Source organism: Odocoileus virginianus, chromosome 16 (assembly GCF_023699985.2).
Source record: "Odocoileus virginianus isolate 20LAN1187 ecotype Illinois chromosome 16, Ovbor_1.2, whole genome shotgun sequence".
NCBI lineage: Eukaryota > Metazoa > Chordata > Mammalia > Artiodactyla > Cervidae > Odocoileus > Odocoileus virginianus.
Window position 1 is genome coordinate 8,266,347 of NC_069689.1, and position 23,372 is coordinate 8,289,718.

Consider the following 23,372-nt stretch of genomic DNA (forward strand, 5'->3'; position numbering starts at 1 on the left):
ATTGAGGGTGCGTCCTTGGCCCCCCAGACAGAGGGCCAGAGGGGAGGCCTGAGGTCCAGTCACCTGACTTCAGCCCCGGTCGGGCCTCAGAGAGCCGCACCCCACCGTGGCCCGCCCCGCCTGGCCCACAGGCTGGGCGCTGCCTCCCACCCAGGCTGTCACGGCGAAGACCGGCCCAGGCCGCCCTCTCTGCCTCCCCAGGGTGGGCCTGGAGTGAGCGTGGCCAAGGGGCCCATGGGCAGCAGAAGGCCCCATGAAAGCCGGACAGGAGGGCCCGGGAGATGGTCTGCATGGAGCGCTCAGCGGAGTGGATGTGGGTGGGGTGTGCCTGCAGGGGTGACCCCAAGCTTCCTGACGAGGACTGGGAGGGGAGGGCCTGGGGCAGAGGGCCCAGCCTGCCCACCCCTGGCGGGGTCCATACTCCCTCACCCTGCCACCTCCTCAGGCAGGACGGGAAGTGCCTCCCCCACCCCCAGAGTGCCGAAAACACTGCCCTTTGACACAGAGCCTGAGGCCTGACACCCCACACACATCCCCACGGTCCCGGGACCAGACAGACCCACTGGAGCCAGGCCGGGGGGGAACGGTCCTCAGAGGGACTTTATGGCCACTCTCCCCAGCAGCGTCCTTCAGGCTGCGTCCTGGACACAGAATGGGAAGCGGCTCCGGCAGCAGGGTGGGGGGCAGGGGGGCGGGGGTGCACAGCACGGTCAGGGTCCGGGGGGCCGGGCGGCACCGTCCCTCCAGCAGGTCTCAACAGGAAGGAACAGCTCACGCCGCAGCAGGAGAGCTTCAGGTTAGACCCCAGGCAGCACTTCCTGGAAAAGGGAGGCCTCTGGAGAAGGAGTGGAGGCCCCGGTACTGCAGGGGGGCGGGGCGGACAGACAAGCCCAGGCACCTGTCAGTGGGGCCCAGCCTTCCACGAGGGAGGCACCCGAGGACCCGAGCAAAGCCAACCAGAGGGAGAAGCTTCCAGAAGGCCAGCTGACGCGCTGGGGGCGGGGAGCCAGCTGGGAGCCCAGTCCACCCGGCCCAGTGGGTGCTGGGGTCCGGACGGGTGCGGGTTGGGCAGGGCGGGCCCAGCAGGGCCCCTCCAGGCTCGGGAGCTTCCTGGCCGTGGCCAGGCCTCCGGGGCTGCTCTTTGGGGTGGCCTGGCCCGGACAGAGCGTGGGTCTGACCTCAGCCATCCCTCTGGGAAGCCCTCCGTCCAGACACTGCAGCTGCCCTCACAGGGTGAGCCCTGCCTGCCGGAGAGGCTTTGAACTGCCCTGCCCCCAGGACACCATCCCCACCAGCGCCAGACCACAGCGGGTAGGGGTCTTACTGCGCCCAGGGCCTGGTCACCAGCCCCACCCCGAAGGTTCTGCAGGAGGGCCACCACTTCCAGGTTCCCAGCTGCCTCTGCCTGTAGGGAGTGTTGGGGGGGCTGCCTCAGGCCCTGGGACCAGCAGCCTGGCCCTGGACCCCACCCACCCCCACCAGGATGCGCTCCCACCCATGCATCGAGGACCCCATGTCTCCTCCATCCCCTTGTCCCCACAGCTCTGGGCCCTGGGGGGGATCTGGGACAGGGGAAGGGACAGCCCCCTCCCCAACCACGGTTCCCGCACACAAGAGTGCCTCTGCAAGGAGGGCAGGAGTTGGGCCTTTGGGAAGGGGGGAACTGGTGGCGCAGTCAGGGAGGGCTTCCTGGAGGAGGTGGTCCCGGGGAGGGCGCCAGGGCACTCACGATGTGCAGCGCGCTGCGCCCGTCGTACCCGGGCTGCCTCAGGTCGGCCCCCGCCTGCCCCCATGCCCGCAGGCCCTCGCAGTCCGCCCTGGACGCCAGCCTGGAAGGGGGAGGGGAGAAGGGGGTGCCGTCAGGGACTCCTGGGCGCCTGGCCATCTGCCCACGGGCTCTCTCGCAAAGCCAGCCCCCAACAGCTGACCCAGCAGCGAGCAGGGTCCCCAGGGCCGGCCAGCAGCCTGGACTCTGGTGTGTCACCCATGGCGGTGGCTGTGACTCAGGTCAAGGGTACACACGCGCGCGCGCACACACACACACACACACACACACACACACAAGGGTGTTCTCACACACGCGTGCACGTGCACAAACACCCCAGCAGCTGAGCGCCGCCTGCCAGTTTCATATTTCACAATATAGCTCTTCCCGGGCGGGGCCCCCGGGGGCGGGAGGAAAGTCAGAGGCAGCCCAGTGGTGCAAAGAGGGTCACACGGGGGCCCGGGGTTGGGGGCTCTGGACCAGCGGGCTGGCCAGGAGTGGGTCTGGGCCTGCCTGCCCTGGAGAGGCGGGGGCACTGAGGGGCGGCCCGCACCCTTCCCCCTGCCTTCAGAGGCTGTCCCCCAGCCTGGGACCAGGAGCCCTGGGGCGGGGTCCACGCCAGCGGTGCTGGCTGGCTGCGGGGGGGGGGGGGGGGGGGGGCAGGGCCGACCCCCGGGACTTCCTCTGAGTCAGGAGTCCGCAGCAGCAGCCCCCACGGGGCACGGGGTCATCTCTAAGGTGAATCACGCTGACGCACCGCCAGCAGCCTTCAGACCTGGCCCCAGGCCTCTCGCGCTGGTTCCCACATACTTGCCTCTCGGGGAGCTGGTCAAGGGCCCCCCGCCATGTCCAGCCAAGCAGCTTAGGTTGGATCACCTGGTCCCGTGCGACCTGTCACTGCCCCTCCACCTGCCTCCCCAGCTGTCAATCGAGGGGCCGTCGAGACCCATCTGGGGTGCAGCCCTGGGCTGGGTCACCCCAGGAGTCCCTCCGGAGCCAAGCCCTTCCTGCCTGGGTCCCGTCACCGCAGGGCACACCCCCAGCCCTGTCACTGCTGAAAAGTCAGCAGGATCCATCCCCTCGGGGACACTCAACTCCAGAGGGGAGGGGCCGAGACGGGGGGGGCCCGTGGGGTCTGTGCACCCCACTCTGTACAGGATGGGGGCCCCCAGGCTGGGTGAGACCTCACTGGAACCAAGGCAGGGGGCCGGGGGAGAGGCTGGCCGGTGGGGACCAGGGGCCGGAGCTTCAGGCCCTCGTCCTGGTGAACAGGCAGTCACCCCCCGCCCCCACCAGCTACTCAGCCTAAGACGTGACCCACCCTGGAGGCTCTGACTTCAGTGCGGCTCCAAGACCCCCTCCTGGCTTCCACCGGTGCCCCAGCCTGTCCTGCCTCCACCTCCCTTTCCCCACGACCCTCCTCACTTCCTCCCTACCTGGAGGCCTCGGGCCTAGCCCTTCGCACTCCAGGCTGGACACAGCAGGAGCTGGTGGGCACTGGGGCGGCGGCCCCACAGGGAGGGCACGGGGGGGGGGAGGACCCTGGGCTGCCGCCTGCCCACCCCCAACCCCCAAGGGCTCCAAGGGCCCAGCTAGTGCAGATGGCCCCCTCCCAGCCCAACATCCCTCCCTGGGGCTGGTCTCCTTCTCGGAGCCCGGGCTCCCCCACAGCCCAGAAAGCACAGGTGTGCCTGCAAGCCTCACCGGCACAGCTCCGTCCCCGAGTCCTCCAGCTCCTGGGGGGACAGGCAGGCCCCAGATGCCCGCAGCAGCCCAATGACACCCTGATGCCTGCCGTGAGAAAGAGCAGGGTGACTGCCTGCCCGTGGCAGCGTCCGCCAGACGCCAGCAGGCCAGGACCGGGAGCCCACCCTCGCCAGATGCACCCAGACCCACGCTGGGGCCTAGCCTGGGCCGAGCAGCTCAAGGCCCAGGCCCACTTGAGGGCATTGCTGTGGGCACCGGAAGGCCCACCCTGCGGACCACCCTTGTGGAGCTCACACACGCTCGGGCCGAGTCTGCAAAGGCCGAGTCCACTGGGCCCACGCTCTGCCCTTGAGGGTGGGGTGGCGAGGAGATACCAACAAAGCACACAGGGCCAGGCTGGCCCGCAGTGGGGCCCAGATGACCACGGGCGTCCAGGGGCACCTGGCCTGAGCCCCGCGTGCGGCGTGGTACTCCATGGGGCTCGCGGGGTGGGAGTGGGGCTCGGAGAGGCCAGGGAACAGAGAGCCCGAAGACCCCACAGTGGGACGCATGCCCCTTCCCCAGGGCTGCGGGAGGACCATCAACTGCACCGTCACCCCACTTCTGAGGAACCTGGGGAGGAAGGGGAGTCCTGCAGGCCTGGCCCCCACCGCCAGCCCAGAGCCTTCCAGGGTGGGGCTGCCCCCCCACCCAGGCACAGCAGGGCCTCTGGGGGGTGAGACCGGTTTGGGAGGTGGGAGAGGTGTTGTGACAGCGGCCGGGACGAGGGGGTGGGGCCAGGATGGGGTGAGCTCACCGCGCTACCCACCCACGCCCCAGGACGAGCAGCCTGGAGTCTGCAGCCAGATCAGCCTGGCCTGGGTGCCGCAGGCACACCCCACAGGCACCCCGCCCCCTCTGCCCACTGCCAGGCCTGTTCTGAGAAGCTTTGATGCCCCTGGGAAGGTGGGGGCGGTGCCACGAGGCACCCCAGCCCAGGGCCGACCTGAAGAGGTTGGTGGCTTGGACTCTCCATGAGACTCAGGAAATCCCCCGCAACAACCCAGGTTCCCACAGGCCGCGAACCCCTGGGGAGGGACCCGGGGCCTGGCGCAGATGCCACACGGCACTCAGCTCTCAGAAAGGGGGTACTGAGCAGGATGGGGGTGAAGGGCGGGGAGCGGTGCGTGCGCAGTGCACGGGGTCGTCAAGCGTCGGACACGACTGAGCGACTCATCAACAGCGAGGAAGAACCGGAAGGAAAGCACCCAGACACACTCACACAGGCGTTCACCAGCATGTGTGCCGGCACATGCGTGCGTGACGCGGCTCTGCGCGGCTGGACAGGGAGGGCAGGGCAGGGCAGCACTGCCCCGCTCATGGGTCTTCCCGGCAAGTCCCCGGCCTCCGAGGGACCTGAGCCCCTAGAGGGAGGGGCCCGGCGGCCTCCAGGCCCCCCGCGTGCCCGGCCGCTGGGAGTCCCCACAGGCCGGCAGAGCAGGTGAGGCTGACCCTCAGAGAGAGGCCAGGCGGGCCTGCGGGGGGGCAAGGAGACCCCCACCCCAGCAGAGGACACGGGACGCGTGCTCACCCGCCGGAAGCCTGCACCTCCGCCCTCATGCTGGCCAGATGCCTGCCCCTCCACGCCCATGGCCCTGGCTCCTGGGGGGCAACCCCCAGCTCCTGTCAACTCTCACACAGCCAGCCCCGCCGGGAGCCGTCCCGCAGCACAGGTGAGCTCGCCGGGTGACCCTGCTGGGTGGCCCTGGCCCCTGGCCTTGGCTGCAGAGTGGCCCGTGCCCTCCAACGCTCAGAAGGAACTAGGCATCAGGTGCCCAAACCCACGGCCCAGGGTGCCAGGGCCTCAGTAAGAACTCGGCTCGGCAAGTGTCCACCCGCGGGGGGCGGGGGGGGGGAGCCTCCCCAGGAACACTCAGGTCGGGGACCTGCCTTAAAAAGGCAGGGCTTGTCGGACGGGGCCGCTTGGGGGACCACCCCCGAACATCAGACATGCTGAGTCCACTCCCTAGGGCACCTGTGCCCACTTGGCACTATACAAGCTGCCCTGCACCTGCTTCACCCCAGTGCTAGGCGGGGGGGCTTCTCCCCTCACCCCCGCCCCTCAGGCAGAGGATGCGGGGAACACACATGAGACCTCTTCTGCTTTTCTTTTCAGAAATTCCATGCCAGGGTCTTGCTGGACCTGGCGGGCTCAGCTTGGAGGCCACCTCCAGGAAGCCCTCCCTAAGCATCCTGCCCCGAGCAGTCCTCCCAGTCTGGGCCCTGCCCACAACCGGCAGGGTCACTGCTGGTACCGAGGGCCCAGGCCAGAGGGGGCGAGGCTCCGGGAAGCAGGTGTCCTCGGTGCCCCCTGGCTCTGCCCGGGGAAGCCGTGTGACCCCAGGCCCCCCAGAGGCCCCCCGGAGGCAGCACCATCCAGGCCCGGCCCTGGGCGGCGCCCCTGCCTGCACCCCCACCACAGTGCCCGCCGCCAAATACCTGCCCCTCACGGCCAGCAGCAGGGGGCTGAGGCCGCCCTTGTCCCGGGCGTTCACGTCCAGCCCTCTCTGCAGCAGCATGGTGACGGCCCCAGCCTGGCCGGCCCGGGCGGCCGCGTGCAGTGGGGTCTGACCGCTGAAGTCCTCCAGGCTCCGGTCACTGCCCTGGGAGGACGCAGGGGCCCATCACCCACCGAGACAAGGCAGGGAGGGCCAGGGAGGCCACGGGGAAGGGACAGCAGGCAGAGCCACGAGGCCCCGTCGACCGCAGTGAGGGGAGCAGGCCCCGGGAAAGGCGATCCAGCCCACCCCTGGGCCCTCTGTGGCCAGGCTGGTCCCCGAGAGTGGACGAGAGACCTACCAGCTCTACCAGCACCTGCAGGGCCTCCAGCTCGCCTGCGTAGGCTGCGGCACAGGCCAGGCTGGGCACCAGGGCGTCCCACACCTCATCGGCCTCCTGCAGAGGGCGGGGGCAGCAACACCTCGGACCCCTGCCCCCTCCCCGAGGCCTCTGCCGTACACACGTGGCCACTGCCCACGCCCTCACCGCCCTCCCAGACAGGCCAGGCCCCACGCTCACTCCGCAGGGGGATACTGAGGCACAGGGTGGGCCCCGAGGCAGCAACCAGACGGGGTACCCCCATGCCGCATCTGGACATGTTGCCCAGACGCAGGGGGGTGAGGGGGGTCAAGGAGGTCCCAGCCACTGCCGGGAGCCTGGCCCAGCTTGAAGCCACAACCCAGGCCCGAAAGCCAGCCCTCAGCCCCTTCCCGGGCCCAGGCACCCATGGTGTCCATGTGCGCTGGGGCTCCAGGCTACCCTGCCGGCCCCGAGTTGCCCCACCAGGCGAGCACCACGGTCTGCACGCTGCGTCCACACTGCAAGCGCCCCTCTGGACCCTCCAGCCCCCTCTGGATGCCCGCCCGCGAGTCTGTTGCCAGCCCTCCCGGCTGCCGCCCTGAGCCCCGCCGGCCCCCCGCCCCCGGCCCAGAACCCGCTGTGTCTGGGGGCGTTCCGTTCCCGTCCCCCTGGGCCCCGTTGCCCAGGCCCCCTGCCCACGCTGCACCTGTCTCAGACTGAGGAGCTGGGCGACCCCGCGCCCCAGCGCACTGCCCCGCAGAGAGGGCCGGGGCTCGTCCATGGCGGGCGGCGTCATCTCCCCGCGCAGGTCCCTGGCCAGCAGCTGGGGTGCATGGGGCGGGGGGGACACACAGAGAGGCGGGCAGCTCGCCAGGGCCTGCACCCAGCAGTCCAGACCCACCAGGCGGGCCAGGCACCCCCAGCCCCCAGGGGAGGGTCCCCCCAGACCTGAAATGCCTCCATCAGGCTCCGTCCCGGGGCCCAGAGCCTGACCCAGCCAGCTCCCCACAGCAGCTCAGCCCACCCTCCAGCCTCCAGCTCAGGGTCTCCCTGGGCCCTGGTGGCCTCTGCACAGCCCAAGGGGCCAGCCGGGGAAGCACCGGGGCGGGGACACCCTGGGAGCAGGGCGGACCTGGGGCTCCCCGAGAAATAGTGTGGGGGTGTGGGGCTTGGGGGAGGTGATGGGTCGTGGGGGCCAATTCTAGCCCCCCACCAAGCCCAGGCACACACACCCCGGGCTGGGCCCACCCGCCACACGCAGGCCGAGGTGCACGGTCCCTGCCGGAGGCACACACACCTCCTTCCTGCCATCCAGGCTCAGCCCTGGCAGGCCCAGCACGTAGGAGAGCTTGGCCAGCGCCGCCTCGGAGGTCATGTCGAAGCCTGACACGGTCCCGGCTCCGCTCAAGGCCTGGAGGGGCGGGGACGCGGGTGGACAGTGAAGGAGGTGGGAGGCCAGGGCTCGCCCCTGCCCCGCCCCAGGCCCCAGTGCCCCCACGCCCACCACGCCGGCTCCATAGTCGGAGGTGACGGCACCCTGGAGGCAGTGGGTGCAGTTGACGATGACCAGGCCACGCTCGGCCGCTGCCCGCAGCTCCTGAAGCAGGTCGGGCTTGGTGGGCCCATTCCCAGAGCCGAAGGTCTCCATGACCACGCCCTTCATGGGGGGCTGCAAGAAGGCCCGGACCTGTGGGGGTGGGAGGCAGGGGTTCGGGGACTCGCTTCCACCAAACACGGGGACTGACAGGCTGGCCCCCAGGCAGCGGGGACTGCCCACCTTGCTCCCCACTACATCCTTCCCGAGCGACCCCCGTCCCCTTCTGAGCGTTAGGGCCGTGAAAACTGGAGATGGGTCAGCGGTCACAGGGAGCTTGCCGGACATGAGAAAGGGCCGTCAGGGGCCTCACCAAGGGCAGGGCCCCCACCCGAGCTGGGCCGCCCACTGCCCTCCTGACCCCTCCGTCTGGCCCAAAGCTCTGACACATGACAGGTGCTGCTCCCAGCGAGCCGGCGGAAGGGGACAGGCCCTGCGGCTGAGCACAGAGCTCAGGGCGCCGCTGAGGCCGAGCTGCTGGCTTGTGTGAGGATCCACCCCTCTGGCTGTGCCCCCATCAGAGCCTTCAGTTCAGCCCAGTCGCTCAACCATGTCCGATTCTTCGAGACCTCATGGAATGCAGCATGCCAGGCTTCCCTATCCTTCACCAACTCCCAGAGCTTGTTCAAACTCATGTCCATCGAGTTGATGATGCCATCCAACCATCTCATCCTCTGTCGTCCCCTTCTCCTCCCGCCTTCACTCTTTCCCAGCATCAGGGTCTTTTCCAGTGAGTCGGCTCTTCCCATCAGGTGTCCAAGATATTGGAGCTTCAGCTTCAGCATCAGTCCTTCCAATGAGTATTCAGGACTGATTTCCTTTAGGATGGACTGGTTGGATCTCCTTGCAGTCCAAAGGACTCTCAAGAGTCTTCCCAGAGCCTTCAGCCCTCATCAGAACTGCCATCAGCTCCCTCCGCCTCTCCAGGTAGAAGCCCCAAAGTGAAAGCTCACCTGTTCCTGGCAGCTACCTAGGAACCAGCAGACTGGAGTCTGGGACCCATTGCTGGATGACGCTGGCCACCTGCAAGTCCTGCCCTGATGGCCCAATAGCCCCCATGGAGCGAAGCCCTGGCGTCCCTACCTGGGAGGTGGGGGTCCTACCAGGGAAGCGGGGGTCACTACCAAGGAGGCAGGGTCCTATCAGGAAACAGGGGTCCCTACCAGGGAAGCGGGGGTCCCACCAGGGAGGCGGGGGTCTCTACCAGGGAAGCGGGGGCCCCAGCAGGGAGGCGGGGGGGGGGTCTCTACCAGGGAGGTGGGGGGGGGGGGTCCCACCAGGGAGGCGGGGGCCCCAGCAGGGAGGCGGGGCCCCACCAGGGAGGCGGGGCCCCACCAGGGAGGCGGGTCCCACCAGGGAGGCGGGGCCCCAGGCGGGAGGCGGGGCCCCAGGCGGGGTCCCTACCAGGGAGGCGGGGCCCCAGCAGGGAGGCGGGGCCCCAGCAGGGAGGCGGGGCCCCAGCAGGGAGGCGGGGTCCCACCAGGGAGGCGGGGCCCTACCAGGGAGGCGGGGATCCCCGGGTAGAGGCGCAGCAGGCCCACGTCCCGCTCCATGCTGCTGTTCACCACCAGCCGGCCCTGCCCACGGACCCTGCGCACCAGCTCCTGGTTGACTGCGGGGACAGACGGACGAAGAGCAGACTTTAGGCCGTCTGGGGCCACGGCCAGGCGCCTCCCCAGACCCCGCCTCCCTTGGCGCCTCTGAAACGTGCTCCCCTGCCCGCCTCAGCTCGCTCAGGCGATGGGTGCAACCCAGCCCGAGGCAGCCCGGTGGCGGGCATGGGATCCAGGGGGCGAGGAGGACCCTGCAGGGGAGGGGGCGAGGGGGGCGGAGGAAGGGCCTCCCAGGAGAGGGCAGCGCGCAGGGCCCCAGGAGCCTGGGTCCCGGGTCCGATGAGCAGTTGGGGCAGCAGCCTCTGACCAGTGAGACTAACGGGTCCCTGGCGGGGCACCCGCCGGGCCCCGAGCCCAGCAGATCCTTAAATGAACGAGTGAATCAGTCTTCCAGATCCCTCACCTCTGGGGAAACCTCCGTCTCATTCACTCCAAAGTCTCAGGGGTAACGTAAGCCCGGCCTGCTCCCAGCACCCAGGGCGGGTTTCTGGCTCCTGAGCCCCAAGGAGCATGGAGGGGCAGTGCCTGGGGGTCAGTGCACGCCAATCAGAGAACCCCCAGGCCATCAGGCTCTCTTTGGGCAGAGAGGTGACTGCTCTGTAGGGACTGCATGGCCAGAGCCTCCCAGCCCTCCTGCTGCACCCATGGGCAGGGGGCAGGGGGCAGGGGGCAGGGGGCAGAGGTCTGGGCAGCAGGCCTGGCCTTTGACCCTCAGGAGCATGGTGTTGAGCCAGAGTCCCATCCTCTTGGCCCCTCAAGTGGGCAGAGGGTGGGTGCCAAGACCCCTCGAGAGTCTGTTGAGGGAGCAGGTGCCAAGGAGACCCCTTCCCTGGGCCCAGGGAAACTGAGGCCCAGAACAGGGAAGGGGCTTGAGAGGCTGCCCAGAGTCAGGTGGAGAACTCAGAGGGGAATGGGAGCTCCAGGACCCCCGCCCAGGGCTCCTCCAACAGCCCCCTCCTGTGGCGGCTATAAGCCTGCCTGCCTCCTGCTGTTTCCACCAGAGGAGTGCTCAGTCAGTTTGGTCGCTCAGTCGTGTCCGAGTCTTTGTGACCCTATGGACTGGAGCACGCCAGGCCTCCCTGTCCATCACCAACTCCCGGAGCTTGCTCAAACTCATGTCCATTGAGTCGGTGATGCCATCCAATCATCTCATCTTCTGTCGTCCCTTCTCCTCCCGCCTTCAATCTTTCCCAGCATCAGGGTCTTTTCCAATGAGTCAGTTCTTCACATCAGGTGGCCAAAGTATTGGAACTTCAGCTTCAGCATCAGTCCTTCCAATGAATATTCAAGACTGATATCCTTTGGGATTGACTGGCTAGATCTCCTTGCAGTCCAAGGGACTTTAAAGAGTCTTCTCCAACATCACAGTTCAAAAGCATTAATTCTTCAGCGCTCAGCTTTCTTTATGGTCCAACTCACATGACTACAGAAAAAACCATAGCTTTGACTAGATGGACTTTTGTCAGCAAAGTAATGTCTCTGCTTTTTAATATGCTCTCTAGGTTGGTCATAGCTTTTCTTCCAAGGAACAAGTAAGTGTCTTTTAATTTTATGGCTGCAATCACCATCTGCAGTGATTTTGGAGCCCAAGAAAATAAAGTCTGCCAGTTTTCATTGTTTCTCCATCTATTTGCCATGGAGTGATAGAACCAGATGCCATGATCTTTTGTTTTTTGAATGCTGAGTTTTAAGCCAGCTTTTTCACTCTCCTCTTTCACTTTCATCAAGAGGCTCTTTAGTTCCTCTTCAATCTCTGCCATGAGTGGTGTCATCTGCATATCTGAGGTTATTGATATTTCTCCTGGAAAACTTGATTCCAGCTTGTGCTTCACCCAGCCAAGTGTTTCTCATGATGTACTCTGCATATAAGTTAAATAAGCAGGGTGACAACATACAGCCTTGACGTACTCCTTTCCCAATTTGCAACCAGTCCGTTGTTCAATGTTCAGTTGCTTCTTGACCTGCATACAGATTTCTCAGGAGGCAGGTAAGGTGGTCTGGTATTCCCATCTCTTGAAGAATTTTCCACAGTTTGTTGTGATCTACATAGTCAAAGGCTTTGGCATAATCAATAAAGCAGAAGTAGATGTTTTTCTGGAACTCTCTTGCTTTTTCAATGATCCAGTGGATGTTAGCAATTTGGTCTGGTTCCTCTGCCTTTTCTAAATCCAGCTCAAACATGTGCAAGTTCTTGGTTCACGTACTGTTGAAGCCTGGCTTGGAGAATTTTGAGCACTACTTTGCTAGTTTGTGAGATGAGTGCAATTGTGCTATACTTTGAGCATTTGGGGGCATTGCCTTTATTTGTGATTGGAATGAAAACTGACCTCTTCCAGTCCTCAGTGGCCATTGCTGAGTTTTCCAAATTTGCTGGCATATTGAGTGCAGCACTTTCACAGAATCATCTTTTAGGATTTGAAATCACTCAACTGGAATTCCATCACCTCCACTAGCTTTGTTTGTAGTGATTCTTCCTAAGGCCCACTTGACTTCACATCCCAGGATGTCTGGCTCTAGGTGGGTGATCACACCATCGTGGTTATCTGGGTCATGAAGATCTTTTTTGTAGAGTTCTTCTGTGTATTCTTGCCACCTCTTCTTAATATCTTCTGCTTCTGTTAGGTCCCAACCATTTCTTTCCTTTATTGTGCCCATCTTTGCAAATGAAAAGTAATTGTCATGTGATAATAAACCAAGGAACATTCCAGACACCGGCTGCCCTGTCACAGGGAGCTGGGGGGTGGCACTGGGAGGTGGGAGAGGAGGGAGCTGAATGTTGGGGGAGAGCTAGGGGTGGAGGGCAGCTGTTGCAGCAGCCGGGAGTGGTGTTCTTTATTTTAGGGCCGGGCAGCCAGGAGTTCTGACTGCAGAGGAGGGTTTGCGGAGACAAAGAGGGCCCACGCTCCCCACACAGCTTGCCCATCCCGAGAGCCCACGGGACTCGAGTCCTTCCCCTTGTGCCTGCCAGACTCCGACAGACGCTGCCCCCGCGTGTAGAGGGGCCGAGAGGGGAGGGAGACCCACCACGGCCGGGCGGGCTCCCGCGTGGTCCTGACCGAGGCCTCAGGGTTACGGCAGAGCCCGGTGCACTGGGGGTGGTGGTTCCGAGTCCCCTGCAGCCACTGGGCCCCTGCTTGCCGGAGCCTGGAGGCCTGACTCCCCCTCCCCAGGGCAGGGGCTTCTGCCTGGAGTGGACCTGGGGCTCCTGGAGACGCGGGTGGCCGCACGTGCCACAGACACTTGACAGGGGGTTGTTGGGACCACCATGGGGGGCAGCACCCCATGCTCCCCTCCTGGCATAGCTCAGCCCCTGCCGAGCCCCAGCCTCACATAGGGATGGGAAATGCAGCAGGAGGCAGTGAGGGACTCTGCCGGGCATGCCCCAGGCAAAGCCTGGTGCGTCTCAGCACTGGGTACCGGGACGACCTGGTGCCTTTGACACCACACGGGCACCCTCCCCCCGGGCCGGAGGACACGCTCCTCCTGGGATCACAGATGTGGGGGGTGCACGTCTTGCCCCTCAGGGCCAGCGTCAGCCACTCACCCGCACAGCCACTTGCACCAGCGTGCCCTGCGCCTTGAGGCCAGCGTGGGCTTGGCGTGGCCCCGGCAGGGGCCTGGGACCCAGGGTGAACTCCTCTGCACCCATGAGCGGGCCGCGTCCCGGAAGTTCCCCTCTGAGCCCCAGACCAGGAGTGACTCAGCCCCGCAGGGCAGGCAGGCCTGCATAGTGGCTGCCCCACCTTCATGCCCATTCTTCCTTCCTCAGCTGGCTGGCACCGAGGCAGGAGGGGCTGAGCGCCACCACTCAGCACAGCCTGGAGGCAGATCCATCCACCACCAGCAGCCCATGCGCCACCTCCTCCAGGAAGCCTTCCTGACTCTCACTCTCAGCAAGCACGTGCCCCCTGCCTGACCCCCAGACCCCGGCCGTGCTACACACACCTCAGATACACTGATGTATCCTGGGCCTCCCCACCCTCCAGGGCATGTGGACAAGCAGGATGGGTGGGCAGTGGGAGGAAAGTGCAGGCTAAGACCCCGGATGAACTCGGGACTCAGGGCCGCAACACCTCCCTGCATGATTCTTCCCTCTCGGTGTGCAGTTCTGACCCCATGGTCTCCTCCCGCCCCTTCCGCTGCAGTCCATGGCCCCCTGGCAGAGGTCCTCTCCTCTCAGGGCAAGCGTAGGGGGCCTCGGGGGGGGAGATCTCAGGACCCACCAGCAGCTGGAGGCATCAGACAGCCCCAGGAGGGGGGCTGGGGCACAGAGACTCCCCTGAAAGTCCCTAGGACGCAGTTCACCCCACCGGAACCACGTCCCCGCGAGGCCACTGCAGGGCTCCTGGGCCTGGGGCCATGTGCCTGGGGAGGGGCACCCGAGAGGCTGACCCCCCACACATGGCCTGGCTGTGAGCTGGGGTGACGTGAGGGGCGTCTCCACTTTGAGCGGCCCCCACCCCCGGGTTCTCAGCAGAGCTGAGAGCCGCGCTCCCCCACACAGGGGCACCCACAGCAGCTACGGCAGGACACGACCCCCGGGGCCGACGCCCCCGCCGGGGGGCCCTGCTCGCTTACTCGTGACGTCAGTGCCCACGGTGGCCAGAGGCGGCAGGTTGGGGGAGCAGAAGGCCGCGAACCTGCGCGCGTCCACTTTGGTCACCCGGTTGCCCCGAAACAGCTGATTTTGGAAGAACAGGCAGACCTGTGGGGCGGGGAGGGGGGCGCGTAGCTCAGCGCCGCGGAGCCCGGGCTGCCCCCCAGCTTCCCCTCACCCACCAGGACCCCCACCCCGCTCTGGAGCTGTTCCTGGGGCGGGGGCTCTGAATGGCATTCGTGAAGCCCCTCCCCATGGTGAGCCCGCCCCGCAGGGCTCCTCTCCTCCCCTGAGATGTGAGGGAGGGTCTGGGAAATGTCTCTGTGCACCCGCACCGCCAGCCGCAGGTGTCTGGGGTGGGACGCGGGCACAGGCTCCCACTGCCTGCTGCTTTCCCGTTTTCTCTACGGTGAGGGTGTAGGTTACGTTCAAGGTAAAAGACTGCGCTTTAACGCAGCCAGCCCCCTCACCTGCGTCCCCCCGGCAGGCAGGCGCCCGCCCCCACGCGGCGCTGGAGCCCAGACCCAGCCCTGCCCGCAGGAGGAGGCGGTACCTCGGGGATCACATACTGGCCGGCCAGCAGCAGGGCGCCCAGCAGGTTCTCCCGGCCGTCGTTCCACAGGGCGTGGATGGGCACCTGGGGAGAGGCGGGGGCAGCTCAGGCCGGTGGACGCTGCCGCTGGGGGCCCGCCCCTGCTGACCGCGCTCCTCCGGCCCGGGCCCCGGCCCCCTCTGCTCCCCCCAGATGCCAGGGCCCCCTGCCGGGTGCCGGCCAGTCCTCACGCTGCGGGGAGCACACGACACCCAGGGACCCATCGCTGCCCAGCCCAGCTCCCTGGCCCCCAGGGCAGCGAGGCCCTGCTGTCATGCTGCCCAAGCCTGTGCCTGGGTCGGGCAGGCAGAGGGGAGCCGGGGCCGACCGCAGGTGCGAGGGAGGGCAAGGAGCTTCAGGCGGGGCCTCCGAGTGCAAGGTCACAGACCTGGGCTGATGCCCCAGCAGTGACTGACCCGCACCCAGCTCCCCCACCCCTACCAAGGAAGGTGGGAAAGGGCTGGCCTGCCATGGCGTGGGCAGAGGGGTCGGCTGGGGAAGAGTCCCCCAGGGCCTCCAATGGAACCGCCCTGGGCTGAGCCACAGTCCTGGGTGCTCATAAGGCCCGTGGACGTGCGCCAGCTGCCTGGCCTCTGCGCCTCATCTGCCCTGGTTACAGCAGGGGCATCCCACCTGGGCCAGCGCAGCGGAGAGGAGGCAGAGCAGGGCAGCAGGCTGGCAGCGGGCAGGATCCAGGCACTGACCGGGCACTGGCCGAGCAGAGCCCCAGGACCTGCAGGACCGGGCCAGGCGCCGGGGACCCGCCTGCCCTCTCAGCTGCCCTGTGGCCTCTGCCCAGCGGGCGCCCGGGGAGGTACCTGGGCCCCGGTGAGGATGACGGTTTTCTGCAGGTTCTCCAGCACGAAGGAGAGCACGGAGGCGGCGAAGGCCATGGTGTCGGTGCCGTGGATGACCACAAAGCCGTCATACTGCCCATAGCGGCTCTGCAGGGGCGGCGGCCAGCTCAGGGGCCCAGCTCCTGGGGGCAGGCGCTGGTGCCCCCCACACGCGGCTGGCGGACTCGGGGACGCGCGGGCGGGCCTCGGTCACTGCCAGCCGGGGAGGCCCGCAGGGAATGGAGCCCCTGTCCCTGTGCTCTGCTCCCTTGCAGGACAGCCTCCTCCCCGGAGACCCTGGGGCCTCCCAGGGACACCTGCGGCCCCAAGAGAACTTGGCGGGGGTTTACGGGCACTTTGGTCCCGGGGTGGGAAGATTCCCCGCACGATGCCCGACCTGGACTCCTGAGGACACCGTCAGCTGGACGACGGCGCCGGGACGAGCTCAGTGCTCTGGAGAGCCCTTGCTGAACGACCACTGCCCCGGGGGGCAGCAGGGGCCGTGGGGCAAGGAAGCCCACCAGCCACTCGGTCCAGCGGGAGGGCCGGGCATGCAAAGGAGCAACAGGCAGGAGGCACAGTCTGTGCTGGGAGATGAGAGGTCGGAGGTGGGCAGGGTGCGGACAGCAGGCACGGGGACGGCCCTCCAGGGAGTCAGAAGGCCCCCTGGCACGCAGGCCAGCTCTGCAAGGACACCCCCCAACCACCGCCTCCGCAGGAGCAGCCACGGCCTCAGGGGGCAGTTGGCCTGGGCTGTGGTTGCGAGGGGCACAGCCCAGGAACCATGGGGCCCTGGGACCTCTCTTGAGGCCCACTGATAGACCAAGCCAGGCGGGGCTCAGAGCTGCAGGGAAGCGGAGCCACGTGGTGGACTGGGCCGCCCTCTGCCGGCCACACCGCGAATTTGCACGTGGCTGGCCAGCAGGACAAAGAATTGATGCTTTTGAACTGTGGTAGAAAACTCTTGAGAGTCCCTTGGAGTGCAAGGAGAGCCAACCAGTCCATCCTCAAGGAAATCAGTCCTGAACATTCACTGGAAGGACTGATGCTGAAGCTGAAGCTCCAATACTTTGGCGACCTGATGCAAAGAACTGAGTCATTGGAAAAGACCCTGATGCTGGGAAAGATTGAGGGCAGGAGGAGAAGGGGACAACAGAAGATGAGATGGTTGGATGGTATCACCGACTCAATGGACTTGAGTCTGAGCAAGCTGGTGATGGACAGGGAAGCCTGGCATGCTGCAGTCCATGGGGTTGCAAAGAGTCAGACACGACTGAGCGACTGAACTGAACTGAACTGGACAGCAGTCCTAGGTGCTCAGAAAAGCTGTCAGGCCCCAGCTGTGGGTGCTGCTGGCCAGAGACTAGGGAGACTGCCCCAGACACAGCTGCATACATCCAGAGATTGGGGCCAGGCCTGGGGCCACTGGGGCCAGCCCCCAGCTGCCAGAAAGGGTGGCTCAGTGATAAGCCCCTCTCTGGGGAGCAGGGTTTCTTAAGGGGGGAAGGTGAGAAATGGGCTGGGAGGGCCCCCACCCCGGGAGGCAGTAGCTGGGGCCAGCACTGCTGGGGATGAGGGGCTCTGGCTGCAGGAGAGACGGCCATTCAGTGCTCTAAACCACGAGCCCTAAACCCACTAAGACTGCACTCCAGGGTGGGTGCGGGGTGAACCAGGCATGGGGTGGTCAGTCTGCAGAGAGGTGTCTCAGTCTCCGCCCAGGACACAGACTGGGACGAGCTAAGTGTTCAAAGTGAGACGGCCACCTGGGCCATTTCCTCACCGGAAAAGTGGACGTGGTCCTTGATGCCCCCCCCCCCAACCCAGGGTGCAGGAGAGAGGGTGGTGGGAGCCATGCTGCTGAGGTGTGACCCCTCATCAGCCTCCTCCCAGCCCCACCTCCACTGCCAGACCCCCTCCGCCCACAGCCCCCCAGCCCTCCCCAGGCTCCCTGGTCACCTCGATGGTCTGGGCAATCTGAACCCACTCGGTGATGGTCATGTCACTGGAGTCAAAGAGCGGCTGGCACTCCAGCACCGTGTAGACGACCCTCTGGTCGGGGCTGGCCGGCCTGCGGGAGGCGGGGGGCAGGCTCGCACTCAGCGCCCCCTCCGTCGGAGGCCCCTTCCCCTCCACCCAGTCGGGCACCCAGGAACGTGGCCTCGGGCCCTGCACCTCCACAGCTCCCCTTCTGCTTGAGGCTGCAGGAACAAGGACCACGGTCCCCGGGAGGGGCTGCTCCACGGCAGGAAGTGAACCAGGACACCCCCAGGAGGAGGGTCGCTGCCAGGACGGATCAGTGGCCAGGAGGGCAACCCCTGCCCCGCCGACCACCAGGGAAGACCACCAGGCAGCCTGGGCCCCGACCTGGGAAGCAGGACCTTCCCGGGGGTGGGGGGACCCTCGGGCCAGCCCCTGCCTGTCCTGATGGACTTTAAAGGGGCCTGCGGTCAGTTCCAGAGCCACCAAAGTGGGGGGGCGTGGGAGTGGCGCCCTCCAGCAGCTCGCTGCGGACACCCTGAGAAGCCACAGCCGGTCCCCCGCCCTGGCAGGTGCCAGTCTCAGGGTGCCCTCCCCCCACCCCGTGACAGCCGGCCATCGTCCGTGCCAGGGACCCTGGGGAGCGCCCACTCACGGCAGCACCAGGGTGTCCTCGGGGAAGCCGCGGGCCCGGGCGTGCTCCTCGTCGTGGAACATGGGCAACATCCTCAGAACCGCGGCCAGGTCCCTCCCGGGCACGAGCACTGTGGGCACGGTGGGCGGAGGGTCAGGGGCTGGCACCCACCACCAGGGCCCCCCGTTCCTCACTGGGTGCTGGGCCCCAGGCAGGACGGGGCTGGGTGCTGCAGGTGAGCTCTGGCCCTGCGCAGCCAGACTGGGTGCTCAGGTCTGCAGCCGACCCAGGGCCCTGGCAAGTGTGGACAGCTGCCCGGGGCCTGGACCCCGGCTCTCCCCCAGACAGCCCAGGGGTCTGCCAGGGGCTCTGGCCACTTCCTGGCTAACACCTCCACCTCCGGATGAGCCCACAGCCCCAGCAAGGCTCAGGGCGCCCCGGTCCCCTCACAACACACACACACACCGCTCCTCGCCCCGACTTCCCAGAACATCCACACCACTCTGCCCAAGGACGCCCCGTTGACTCTGCCTGATGTCCCCTGCCCTGTCCCCCTTCTCACCCAGCAGATGCTTCCCCCCGGTGCAGGGCACCACCTCCAGGAAGCCCTCCTTGATGTCCAGGTCCTGGTGCCCTTGCCACACACACCCGATTACCCTTTCTCCTTCCCCAGCCAGAAGCACGCATCTGAGGAGGCACTAGGCAGAAACGGCACACCTTCTAAGAAAAGCTCACGAAGTCCCAAGTGTTTCCTGGAGACAAACAACTTCCTCAGCAAAGGCTCCCAGAAGAACCTCTGCATCCGGGCCCTAGATTTTTGTCCCATCCTGCTCCCTGCGAGCTCCGTGACCTGAGGCAGGTCGGCTGACTCCTCCTCACTGAGGTTCTGCTGGGCATTGCCCACGTGCCTAGCCATGCTGGACACCCAGCCGCAGCAGCAAGTACAACATGCCCCCCCCCCCATTCCAGAGAAGCTTCTTTGGCTGAAACACATAAGACCTCCAGGGCCAGCGGCAATGGGCACCTGGGCGGCGATCTTGTTCCCAGCCTTCGCCCTCTGCCAGGTGTATCAGCCTCCTGCTGCTGTGTAACAAGCTGCCCCGGGCTTAGAGGCTTAAACAGCACCCTTCATTGTCTCAGTCTGGAGGTGGGGTGTGGAGTGGGTTCGGGCATCCGCGGCGCACTCTTCCTGGAGGTGCTGGAGCAGGTCCGGTCCAGGCTTACCTGGCGGCTGGCAGAACTCAGCTTCATGCCAGCTCTCATGCCACCATGACCCTTCCCAGCCTAGGGGCTGCCCACACCCCCGGCCAGGGGACCCCCGCGACGGCCGGTGGGTCCTCACACTCTGAATCTCTCTGATCTCACCCTGCCTCCTCTCCTCCCTCAGCGGAGCCCAACAGCCGTCCCACCCCCGCCCCCCAGCCTCACCCCGCCAACCCAGCCTCACCCCGCCCCCCACCCCGTCACCCCGCCCCCCACCCCGTCACCCCGCCCCCCACCCCGGAGCCTTCTTAGGCATGCGTCTCCTCCTCAGGCTGGAGGCCAGGATCTCTCCCCAGATGTGAATCCGGCCACGCGCTCCTTTCCCTGGGGTCGTGGGCCCAGCATCAGACCCTCCGCCCCGCCCCCAGCTCACTGATGCCCCAGTCCCCGCCCTGCAGCTCGGGGCAGGGCTCAGCTTCCCCGTGCCTCGCCCTCCAAGGAACAAATCAGCACAAACCCAGCAATGTTCATGGGCCAGAAGCTGCAGGCTCTGGGTGGCAGGGTGGGCTTCCTGCCCCAGCGCCCCCTCCACACGTCCATCCTTGTGAGCGGGCTCCACACTCAGAGGGGAGGGCGGAGGAAGGACAGAGCCCTGGTGGGGGAGGTCTCCAGAGGGCCCTCCTGCTGCCCGAGGCCCTGGTTTGCCGCCCCAGGTCAGGGCCGGTGCAGGAGGCTCCCCCGCCACTGTCTGCACCATCTCCCCTGCGGTGGGTGGCCTTGGGGGGGTGGCCGTGGAAATCTGCGGATCCACTGACAGGGCGGGTGGTGTGCATGCTCACTGCCACCCCAGAGCCAGGCCACTGCTGGTGGGCGCGGTGGGGGGGGTGTGTGGGCGCAGGGGGGGCCCCGACTTCCGGGAACATCCCACCCCAGGGCCACGGGCCTGGTGGCCCCGCCTAGCGAGTGGGTAGGCGGACGGGCAGAGCCAGCCCAAGAGGCGGCCACACTCTGCTTCCATTCTGTTCTCCGGGGGCAAAACTCTGCCAACACATCATTATTCAAAGCAGCCAAAAATGTGCGGAAAACGGTGGTGAGAGAGTGTCAGGAAGTCAACAAACAAAAAATATTTTTGTGGATTTTGTAATATTATTGACTTTTAAGAACAGGGAGTTTGTTATTTCCTTCGTCAATCTAAGTAAACACCTGTTACCAAAAAAAAAAAAAAAAAGGCAGGGAGGGGGTTGGGAAACTTCCCTTGCTGTCCAAAGGTTAAGGCTTCCCCTGCAGGCTGCGCGGGTTCAATTCCTGGTCGGGGGACTAAGATCCCACCTGCCTCGCAGTGCAGCAAAGACAAAACAACTAATAAGCCAACATCTGCTTTCACATCTAATTCTGATTTTGTAAACTGGATTCTTTTTCTTAACGAGGGCCCCCAAGCTTCCGGCCCTCCACAAGCAGAAGCGGCCGCATGAGGCCTCGTCTCCCTGCAGTGCAGACGGGGAGCTGGTCACAGCGGCCCCACAGACACATTCCCCCATAAGGGCCAGTCTGCCCCCAGGACAGGGAGCAGCGCGTGACAGCCTGTTCCGTGAAGGGCGTCCAGGCCGAGGGCAGGAGAAGCCGTGGGCATCCCCTCTCAGGACGAGGCTTGGCTGCCAGGCCCTCCTGTGGCCTCCTGGGACGTCCTGGCCCCTGCGGACCCCGAGGCTCCGCCTGCCGGGAGCCGGGCCCACGGGGGTCACACGGGGCAGCGGGGTCTCCAGCCAGGGTGCTGCCTGACCCTGGGCTTGCCGTCATCGACTGATCTCGGGTTCACGACACCCCTTGACCTGTAACATCATCTCTGAGCTCAGAGAGGGGGCGGGCAAGCGTCCCCAGCCGCCACGGCCTAGCCCTCCCCTCAGCATCCTGACCTTTGGCAGGGCTCGCGTGCGAGGCCCTGCTTGCCCGGCAGGTCACTGTTTACCAGCAGGCGCAAAAATGCTCCCAACAGTGAGAATTCAAACAGCCAGGCCGGCCCCTCACCGCCCTCGCGGGAGCCGGCGACCACACCCGCAGAGCCAGCGCGGTTAATCATTGACCCTGCGACCAGGAATCCCCAGGCAGGCAGGGCCTGGAGCGGCTGGGCGGCCCTGGCCTCCAGCAGGGCTCAGAGCGGGGTCCCCATGGGCCAGGCCTGCGTCCTCCGCACACCCTCTTTGCCCTTCTTCCCCGGCCCCAGCTGGCTCACTCCCAGCCCAGGGGCGCTGCCCTGCGGGATCTTGGGAGACCAGCCTGCCTGGAGGTCACGGCCCACCACACTCCATCTTTTTAGAGCCCCTTCCAAACAAGGGGGTTTGCAAGCTCTTTGGCAAATGCAGGGCCTGTGGGAGTGAGCCAGGGGGCGTCCAGGTGGCAGGGGGCGGTGATGGGGGGCACACAACGCAGTGCAAATGGGGTCACGGTCAGAGTCCCCCTAGTCCCTGCAGCCCGGACCCGTAACACCTGTGAGCTGAGCTCAATGGAATCACAGGCATCACAGCTGGCCCAGTGCCAAGCCTGGGGGGGTGGGCAGCGACCGGGATGCGTCAGGGCCATCTGAGGACGCCCGCTCCCCTCTCTCTGCCCCAGTCCTGCGGTCCAGGAGGAGAGACCCCCAGGGTAGAAGGGATGTGGAAAGCCCCCCAGGACAGGGCTCTCTGGGGGTCTGAGCCCTGGGGCGCAGCATGGCCGGGCCCTGGAGACATCTGTGAACTGGCGGGGGAGGGGGGCATTAACAGGGACAGAGGACAGGAAGCAGTTGCTGGCGTGAGAACGGGCTCACGGCATCTGAGTGGCTGCTTCAGGGGAACCGCGTGGCGGTGGGGGGCCGTGGAGGATGTTCTGTTAGCCCTGGGGGTCGTGGGGGGGACACAGCTGGTTCCAAGGCAGGAGGAGGGCCCTGGGGAGCTGGGAGAGCTCCGAGTAGGAGGCCACCCCAGGGCCAGGGCAGGGCAGCCCGAGTGAGGCCCGCGGGGGGCCTGGGAGCGCAGGAGCTGCGGAGGGCTGGGGAGGGGGCCCGGCGGGACAGAGGCGGAGGAGGGCCAGCGCCCCCGCTCCAGAGTACAGGACGAGACTCCGGAGCAGGAATGAGGGGCTGTCTGGGCCCCTCCTGGAGGACCCGGGGCCCACGTGGAGGCCACGCTGCAACACTCGGGGGGTGCGTGCGGTGCCCGCCTCACCCCTGCAGGCTCCCCGGACCAGGTTCCTGCCCAAAGCGCTCTGCCCAGCCTGGGGGTATGCCTGCCCCGGGGTCCTCCGGCCCGGCGCCCACCCCAGGCTCTCCCCCACCCAACAGTCACACCTCCCTGGCCCAAGTCCCGTCAGCGCCCCGGGACAGGGGACAGGGAACGCCCACCGCCCAGAATCCTGGTGCCAGTGAGCTCTGCCCAGAGTTGGCGGGCGCCCCTGCCCCGCGCACGGGCCAGACGGGGACAGCCGGGAGCGGCCGTGGTCTCCCGGCAGCCGCTGGTGTCCCGAGTGAGGGGCTCGGACAGCCCTTGAACACCGGCCCACCAGCCCATCTGTGCAGGGATGGGGGTCCCACGAGAGCCACAGCCCCCACGGGGCTCTGCCCGAGAGGAGCGGCGGCAGCGCGGGGGAGGCGCTGGGAGCCCACCGGAGCGGGGGTCAGGACGGGTCAAAGGCCTGCTGGCGGGAGCACGACCCCCACCCCGCCCCGCACCCCGAGCCGGGCGCCCGCCCCACTCACCGCCGTGCTCGCTCCGCATGCCGATGGTGCCGCCGGTGTAGACGGCCAGGAGCCGCCGCTCGGGCCCCGCCGCGCGCGCCATGCCGGCCACCCAGGGCTCCGAGGGGACCTGGCGGGCCGGCGGGGCGGGGCCTGGGGGGCGGGCACTCGCCGCAGGGTCGGGCCTGTACCTGTCCCCGCCGGGGAGTGGCGGGGCAGGCCCCCAAGGGGGGAGATACTAGGGACAGGTTCCAGCGGCCCCAGTGGCCCGGGGCGTTTTGAGTCGCTGTGACTTGTGGCACAGAGG

The 23,372-nt window shown here is 66.5% G+C and overlaps 1 protein-coding gene across 3 annotated transcripts; it reads right to left on the reverse strand.

Moving 5' to 3' along the window:
- Positions 1-575: 575 nt before the first annotated feature.
- Positions 576-23,168, reverse strand: ASPG (asparaginase). Of its 3 annotated transcripts, none has more exons than XM_070477513.1 (16): positions 23,087-23,168; positions 18,175-18,283; positions 17,499-17,610; positions 15,525-15,650; positions 14,668-14,751; positions 14,096-14,222; positions 9,404-9,516; positions 7,815-7,997; positions 7,608-7,721; positions 7,017-7,133; positions 6,311-6,406; positions 5,951-6,114; positions 3,470-3,556; positions 1,730-1,829; positions 1,325-1,405; positions 699-818 (listed from the first exon to the last, which is right to left on the reverse strand). In XM_070477513.1, exons 1-16 carry the CDS (start codon positions 23,166-23,168, stop codon positions 798-800), a joined length of 1,716 nt encoding a protein of 571 aa, XP_070333614.1. In that variant the 3' UTR covers positions 699-797. The 3 variants fall into 3 exon arrangements, with proteins under 3 accessions (XP_070333615.1, XP_070333614.1, XP_070333613.1); XM_070477512.1 differs by having other exon boundaries at positions 699-861; XM_070477514.1 differs by lacking the exon at positions 1,730-1,829 and having other exon boundaries at positions 576-818.
- Positions 23,169-23,372: the final 204 nt, after the last annotated feature.